The sequence below is a fragment of the Kryptolebias marmoratus genome, linkage group LG5, assembly GCF_001649575.2.
Source record: "Kryptolebias marmoratus isolate JLee-2015 linkage group LG5, ASM164957v2, whole genome shotgun sequence".
Taxonomy (NCBI): Eukaryota; Metazoa; Chordata; class Actinopteri; order Cyprinodontiformes; family Rivulidae; genus Kryptolebias; species Kryptolebias marmoratus.
This window is the reverse complement of record NC_051434.1, coordinates 1,984,304-1,992,148: the sequence shown is the minus strand read 5'-3', so window position 1 is coordinate 1,992,148 and position 7,845 is coordinate 1,984,304. Positions and strand designations below refer to the sequence as shown.

General features: G+C 47.7%; 1 protein-coding gene across 1 annotated transcript in view; it reads left to right on the top strand.

Moving 5' to 3' along the window:
• The window catches only part of atp1a3a (ATPase Na+/K+ transporting subunit alpha 3a), a 17,869-nt gene extending 10,030 nt beyond the window's left edge, over positions 1–7,839 (top strand). Inside the window, exons 4-23 of the mRNA XM_017427639.3 lie at positions 34–237; positions 1,264–1,377; positions 1,781–1,915; positions 2,026–2,143; positions 2,420–2,508; positions 2,670–2,849; positions 3,621–3,819; positions 4,061–4,305; positions 4,394–4,586; positions 4,662–4,837; positions 4,972–5,108; positions 5,286–5,436; positions 5,512–5,680; positions 5,753–5,907; positions 6,418–6,541; positions 6,653–6,798; positions 6,879–7,009; positions 7,082–7,183; positions 7,363–7,454; positions 7,557–7,839. Of these exons, the coding sequence (XP_017283128.1) occupies positions 34–237; positions 1,264–1,377; positions 1,781–1,915; positions 2,026–2,143; positions 2,420–2,508; positions 2,670–2,849; positions 3,621–3,819; positions 4,061–4,305; positions 4,394–4,586; positions 4,662–4,837; positions 4,972–5,108; positions 5,286–5,436; positions 5,512–5,680; positions 5,753–5,907; positions 6,418–6,541; positions 6,653–6,798; positions 6,879–7,009; positions 7,082–7,183; positions 7,363–7,454; positions 7,557–7,585 (2,889 nt within the window). The 3' untranslated portion in view covers positions 7,586–7,839. The remainder of the gene's footprint in view (positions 1–33; positions 238–1,263; positions 1,378–1,780; positions 1,916–2,025; positions 2,144–2,419; positions 2,509–2,669; positions 2,850–3,620; positions 3,820–4,060; positions 4,306–4,393; positions 4,587–4,661; positions 4,838–4,971; positions 5,109–5,285; positions 5,437–5,511; positions 5,681–5,752; positions 5,908–6,417; positions 6,542–6,652; positions 6,799–6,878; positions 7,010–7,081; positions 7,184–7,362; positions 7,455–7,556) is intronic.
• Positions 7,840–7,845: the final 6 nt, after the last annotated feature.

The following is a 7,845-nucleotide window of genomic DNA, read 5'->3' as shown; positions in this document are numbered from 1 at the left end:
TCCCCCCTCCTCTGCCTCACCCGCCTCACCCAGGGTCTGACCAACGCCAGGGCAGCAGAGTACCTGGCCAGGGATGGCCTGAATGCCCTGACTCCGCCCCCCACCACCCCAGAGTGGGTCAAGTTCTGTCGTCAGCTGTTTGGTGGCTTCTCCATTTTGCTGTGGATCGGCGCCATCCTCTGCTTCCTGGCCTACGCCATCCAGGCTGCGACAGAGGACGAGCCTGCTGGGGATAACGTACGTTTGTTGGCGTTCCCAATCCAAGAAAACAGCACTAAGATAATAATTAACCAGTACTTACACCACCTGAACTAGAAGAGATGGATCTGTGTGTACCTGTTTGATAATAATGTTTAGTGTTCAGCATGTTTTTAAAATGCTGCAGAAAGTTAAAATGTTTCTAATCTAAATGCAAAGCCTGCAGTAACTACAGAAAGCTACATTTCACAGAAGTAAAAGCCTCGGGGGGGGGGGAGCGGTTGCTGTGTCTGTTATCTCTTTAGAAAGCAGTTTGCCGAGTCCTTTGGGACGAGTCTGTGTCGGCGATAAGACTCGTGTCAGCTGTTTGTCCAAACACTGCCAACCGGCTCTGTTAGCATCCGCTCTCACGGCGCCGCGGGGAGCCCGTGACTCCTGGCGTTTGTAATAGCAGAGTAAGACGAGGGTGTTCACGGGTCAGCACTGTTCTGTGCCGGGTCAGAGCTCAGCGCTGAGCCAAAGACCGAGGCTAAACGGCTCCGAGGCGCACAGCATGAAAGGACAAAACGCTTGGCTCGGACCACAGGGAGGAAACAGCAACACTGTTGAGTCAGAGCGAGTCACCAAGTCTGATTTCATCCTCTGATGACCTCCTACGACTCTGTCAGAAGACAGTTTTATCTCAGATTCAGCAGAAGATTGGATTTCAGCAGCGATTGATTAAAACATGAGAACAGACAGGCTGGTTCAAACACAACAAATAGTTTCTGACAGCTTGAAGCTGTCAGTGACAGGATGTCACACTAAAAAAACCCTAAAGATAATTAGTGTTATTTTAAGAATTCAGACTTGACATTCTCCTGAAATAGCCTCTTTACCTTTTCCTGTCCTCTAAAGTCACATATTTGATGTCAGAATTAGTCTCTCAGGATTTCTTTAAATATATTTTTCTGCCCGTGTGTTTCATCTAATGTTTCCTTTTTGATTCAGTTTTAGATAACAGTGATATAACTTGATTATAAAAGTCTCACATCTTTCCTTTTGTTCTTTTCTTTCTTCCTGCAGTTATATCTGGGGATCGTGCTGTCAGCTGTCGTCATCATCACCGGCTGCTTCTCCTATTTTCAGGAAGCTAAGAGCTCCAAGATCATGGAATCCTTCAAGAACATGGTTCCTCAGGTAAATCACACCTAATGACTCTTCAGTCAAACTAAACCTGTCATCGGAGTGTGGTGTAAAAAATAAAGATACTTCTGTTTAGTTGCTGCTGGGATAAACCCTCCGGACTTTATCCAGGAGTAATATGATCACTGCAGGAAGAGGAATCATTTTAACTACAGCTTCAACTATTAAACTGACTTTAATTAAATGATAACTTCATAAAAAAAGTCCTGGATTCAGTTAAAATCTGTTATTCAGAGACAAAAAGAATAATTAAAGGAAAGATTCATAAATGTTAATGACGGTTTGAGAGTTTTTATGAAGCTGCATGTTGGTTTTTTTGTCCCTCCAGTCGGTTTTATCCTGATCTAATATCACATCATTTATCTGTGAATGTCTCAACCCTTCTCACTGTTCCCAGCAAGCCTTGGTGATCCGAGAGGGCGAGAAGATGCAGATCAACGCTGAGCAGGTGGTGGCAGGAGACCTGGTGGAGGTGAAAGGAGGAGACCGGATCCCCGCTGACCTCCGCATCATCTCCTCCCATGGCTGCAAGGTGAGCTGGAAGCCCTGAGGCTGTTACAAAGTCTCTCTCATCTACATCCTTTTGGATCTGTCGCAGCTGATTTCACAAACTAACAAACAGTTTTGTCCCTCTGAGTTCAGGTGGACAACTCGTCCCTGACTGGAGAATCAGAACCCCAGACCCGGTCACCTGACTGCACCCACGACAACCCCCTGGAAACCCGCAACATCGCCTTCTTCTCCACCAACTGTGTGGAGGGTAGGTTCCCCCCCCAGAGTTCTGTTCGGTTTGTTTACATCACACCAGGACATGCAGCGGGTTTAATGCAGAACAAATGACATCAGATCCAGTTTCAGAGAGGAAGAGGAGGAGGTTCAGGCCTTCCTCCTCCTCACAGCATGATGCTGTGTTTGAATGTGTCTGGCGCCCTCTTGTGGTTTTATAAAATCCAGTCTGTTATTCTTCTAACCAGTCTCTGATCCCTCATAAAGACACATTAAATGAGAGTTATTCATATGTAACCTGTCCGTCCAGGAACCGCCCGAGGTATTGTTGTGTGCACCGGGGACCGCACCGTGATGGGTCGGATCGCCACTCTCACCTCAGGGCTGGAGACCGGCAAGGTACCACCGAACTTCCTGTTCATTTATCAGAACCACAGAGCTTCGGAAAAACTGCCTGTTTTTAATTCTTATATTTAATATATTTGGGTTAATTGACCTTCACTGATCAGTAATTAAATTATTAAAACTTTATTAATGAAGTGACTCTTCTTGTTTTTCAGACTCCCATCGCTAAAGAGATCGAGCACTTCATCCACATCATCACAGGCGTGGCTGTGTTCCTCGGCGTGTCCTTCTTCGTCCTCTCCCTCATCCTGGGTTACAGCTGGCTGGAGGCGGTCATCTTCCTCATCGGCATCATCGTGGCCAACGTGCCTGAAGGCCTCCTGGCCACAGTCACTGTGAGTCTGCAGAGACAAACTGTTCCCGGTTTGTTTTTCTCTTTAGGAAAATGATTCTGTTTATATAATCTTTTCTTTTCCCACATAAATCAGCCGATCCATCCCAGTTATCTTTGACGTTGATCCGTTTCAGTTTGTTTCTGTGCTCATGTGTCTGTTTGGTGTCGTGTTCAGTGATCTGGCCGGTGTTTCCTGAGCTTCCCTCCTCCTCTGTGTGCAGTTTCATGTTGTACTTTAACGTTGTGTTTCTGTGGGGAACTTGTTGTTCTGTCTGTTTCTCTCTTTCCTCCAAAGCAGCCACTCTTTCTCCACCCTCCTCTCTCTTCCAGGCCAGTGGCAGAGCGCGCGGCAATGACAACAGCTAGCTAACGTAATGACATTAGGCCAGTTAGTAGCTCTGATTAGCAGGCCAGCCTCCTCAGCTTGGGCTTTGGTAGTTCTGTTTGGCCCACTGGTCTTGCCGTACTTGGCATGATAAATTAATGCACTGCTGCTCTGCTGCATAACTTTACCTGTTTGTGCTTCTGCATCGCTTGTTGGGCTGCGTTTTAACTCTGAGGGATTCTGCATTTAGTGCATTTTGCTGAGATGTTGAGCAGGATAAACGTCTGCAGGCATCAGAGTGGTTTGGTTTCTTACGTTTAACGTCTCCGCTCATCAGCCTGTAGACGCTCATCTGTGATCTTCTTTTACCACAGAGTAATTCTCCTTTCTCTCTTTGTTTTATTTTTCTCTCTCCTGTTTGTCTCCGTTGTCTGTCCTCCCTTCCAGGTGTGTCTGACGCTGACCGCCAAGCGAATGGCTCGTAAGAACTGCCTGGTGAAGAACCTGGAGGCCGTGGAAACTCTGGGCTCCACCTCCACCATCTGCTCTGACAAGACGGGAACCCTGACCCAGAACAGGATGACCGTGGCCCACATGTGGTTCGACAACCAGATCCATGAAGCCGACACCACCGAGGACCAGTCTGGTGGGAATCTCCTCTTTTCAAATCCTAATAACTGCAGTCATTTAATCTTTGTAAAAACTGATTTATTCTTGATCTAATTTATTATTTTGGCTTCACGCTCCAATGAGCTGCCAAACAAAAGAGGCACTGAACTTGAATATATATGCATATTTTACCTGTCAGCTGAGCTGGGAAAAAGATGGGGCTTCAAGTGAACACAGTAAGCCAGAACATTGTGTGTTTATTTATTTTTCTGCTTTAGGTTCTTCCTTCGACAAGAGCTCCACAACATGGGTGTCTCTGGCTCGGATTGCTGCGCTGTGCAACCGCGCTGTGTTCAAGGCCGGTCAGGAATCTTTGCCCATCCTGAAGCGCGAGGTGGCCGGCGACGCCTCCGAGTCAGCTCTGCTCAAGTGTATCGAGTTGTCCTGCGGCTCCGTCAAAGCCGTCAGGGACAAGAATAAGAAGGTGGCCGAGATCCCGTTCAACTCCACCAACAAGTATCAGGTGAGCGACAGCTGCTGCTTTAGAAAGCCGGCTTAAAGATGCACATCAATCCACAGCAACAGTCAGGCTTACATCTGCTCCCATCCAGCTGTCAATCCATGAAACTGAGGATGAAAACGACAACCGCTACCTGCTGGTGATGAAGGGCGCCCCTGAGAGGATCCTGGACCGCTGCACCACCATCATGATGCAGGGCAAAGAGCAGCCCATGGACGATGAGATGAAGGAGGCTTTCCAGAACGCCTACCTGGAACTGGGAGGACTGGGAGAGCGAGTGCTGGGTGAGAACGGCAGGAGGATGGGGAATATTCGTAAAGTCCAACTCAAATCGCTGATTTCTCCTCCTCCTCCTTCAGGTTTCTGTCACCTCTTCCTCCCAGAGGACAAATATTCCAAAGGCTTTGCCTTCGACACGGATGACGTCAACTTCCAAACAGACAACCTTTGCTTCGTTGGCCTGATGTCCATGATTGACCCTCCTCGAGCTGCTGTGCCGGACGCTGTGGGGAAATGCCGCTCTGCGGGCATCAAGGTTGGTGCCTTCGAGTTCTGACTTAAATCAGAAAAACCAACAGTGCCTCAGCACGAGACTCTGGTCCTTTTAATCCGTTTCTATATTTTGTCATTTTCATCATTCTTCATCACCTAACTCTGTATCCTTTTTAGGTTATCATGGTGACCGGAGACCATCCAATCACAGCCAAGGCCATCGCTAAGGGTGTTGGAATCATTTCTGAGGGTAATGAGACGGTGGAGGACATCGCTGCACGTCTAAACATTCCCGTCAGCCAGGTGAACCCCAGGTAAGACTCACCTGCAGTCATGACAGCTGCTGGTGTGCAGCCCCGGCTCTGAAAAGGTTGGAGCCTTGTGGAAAATGGAAATAAAACCAGAACTTAATGATTTACAGATCTGATGAAGCCGTAATAAACTTAGAAAAACCAACATGTGATCCTCATGTTGATGATTCCTTTGTGCAGGGATGCCAAAGCTTGTGTGATTCACGGGACAGACCTGAAAGACCTGTCTCAGGATCAGATGGATGATATTCTGAAGAACCACACAGAGATCGTCTTTGCCAGAACGTCCCCACAGCAGAAGCTGATAATCGTAGAAGGCTGCCAGAGACAGGTACGTGTGCTGCAGGAGCTCGGAGGAGAACTCCGCCCTGCTGGTTCTGATCTAACTCTGCTGACTCTTTGTCAGGGAGCCATCGTGGCTGTGACAGGAGATGGTGTGAATGATTCTCCTGCCCTGAAGAAGGCCGACATCGGCGTTGCCATGGGGATCTCTGGTTCTGATGTATCCAAACAAGCTGCAGACATGATCCTGCTCGATGACAACTTTGCCTCCATTGTTACTGGAGTAGAAGAAGGTAGGGGAGTAAAAGACAGAGGAGATGTCAGAGGAAACCTCAGCTCCTAATTTATCATCTTTGTCCGTTCAGGACGTCTGATCTTTGACAACCTGAAGAAGTCCATCGCTTACACTCTGACCAGCAACATCCCAGAGATCACCCCCTTCCTGTTCTTCATCATGGTGAACATCCCCCTGCCTCTGGGAACCATCACCATCCTCTGCATCGACCTGGGAACCGACATGGTGACTAAAACAGGCCCGACCAGGAGTCCAAACACATCCAACATTTAGACGCTTCTGTCTCAGATGTGTGGACATTTATTCATGACCCATAACAGGATTCATCACAGAACAAACTGTATTTATCCATGTTGGACAGCTTTATCTGACAATAACACCCGCTCTTCTATTTCCTCGTTCTGAAACAAACGTGACACTAGGTGGCAGCGTAGGAACACTTCTCTGAGGAAGCAGCTCCACAGCCGTTCATCCTTCTGCTGTTTTATTTATTCAGTTAGAAGAAATACAGAAATAACTGTCTTCACCCTGGCTTTGTAAAAACTTTAAAGTTGTTGTAGTTTTTGTTTTTTTACGTCAAAAATAAGAAAACATAGATTCATAAACTAAAAACTATTGTTTGAGGCTCTCCTGATCAGGATGCAGCATTTTTACAGTTTAAATCCCAGAAAGGACATTTCCACCGTGTCCAGACTCCTGATTTATTGTTTCCGTTTCTCTTCTCCCGTCCTTCAGGTTCCAGCCATCTCTCTCGCTTACGAAGTAGCAGAGAGTGACATCATGAAGCGCCAGCCCAGGAACCCTCTGAGGGACAAACTGGTCAACGAGAGACTCATCAGCATCGCCTACGGACAGATTGGTTGGTGCATTTCCTCTTTACGCTCCGCCGTGTTCATTTATGCATCCCCACAAACCTCAGAGATCACTTTACTGCATCAGATAAACAGTTGAAAACTTCCTGTTTCTGAAGGTATGATCCAAGCTCTTGGAGGCTTCTTTGCTTATTTCGTCATCATGGCTGAAAACGGTTTCCTGCCGGCCCTCCTGGTTGGGATCCGGCTGAACTGGGACGACCGCTCCAACAACGACCTGGAGGACAGCTACGGGCAGCAATGGGTACCGACTCACTTCCTGTTTTCCCTCAGAGAGGGGCTCAGTCTGAGTGGTCTGAACGCCGTCTCGTCTGTTCTCCTCAGACCTACGAGCAGCGGAAGATCGTGGAGTTCACGTGCCACACGGCTTTCTTCGTCAGCATCGTGGTGGTGCAGTGGGCGGACGTCATCATCTGTAAGACCAGACGTAACTCTGTGTTCCAGCAGGGCATGAAGTGAGTTTCATGAAGTGTGTTTCACCTTCCTGTGTCGGCAGGTTGTTTGTGCTGATCTTTGTTTTCTGACAGGAATAAGATTCTGATCTTCGGCCTGTTTGAGGAAACGGCTCTGGCTGCGTTCCTGTCCTACTGTCCCGGGATGGACGTGGCTCTACGGATGTACCCGCTCAAGTACGGAACGCCACAATCACAGGAAGCATCTTTTTTTTAAAGAAGAATGCACAAAAAAAAAACGAACCAATAATCAGATTTAAAGGAAATATTTTACCGGAGACATTAAATTAGATTTTCAGTTTTAACTCTGAGTTGTAATCATTAAAAGCCTCTTCCTCCCTCCTCTTCTGTCTCAGGCCCAGCTGGTGGTTCTGTGCGTTCCCGTACAGCTTCCTCATCTTTGTTTACGACGAGATCCGAAAACTCATCCTTCGCCGGAACCCCGGAGGTAAGACGGCGCCCGAACGTGAGCTCGCTTTGAGATGGAACGCCATGTTTTTAACACCTTCCTCTTCTTCTCGTTTCTCTCTTTTCTCTTCTTTCTCTGCAGGCTGGGTGGAAAAAGAGACGTACTATTAAATTATCAAAGCATCATTTACTGAAGTCATCCTTTCCCCTCCTCTTCCTCCCCCTCCTCTTCCTCCCCCTCCTCTTCCTCCCCCTCATCTGTCTCTCATTCTGTTCCAAACAAACAAGGAAACTGTTTACTCCTCCTCTTCATCCACCCGTCTCCATTTCCTAAAAGATAAAAAAAATACAAACACAAAGATGACGAGGGGACCAACAACATAAGAGGGGACGGTGGGGGAGGAAGCTCAGGTCTCCCCCCCCCCCCCCCC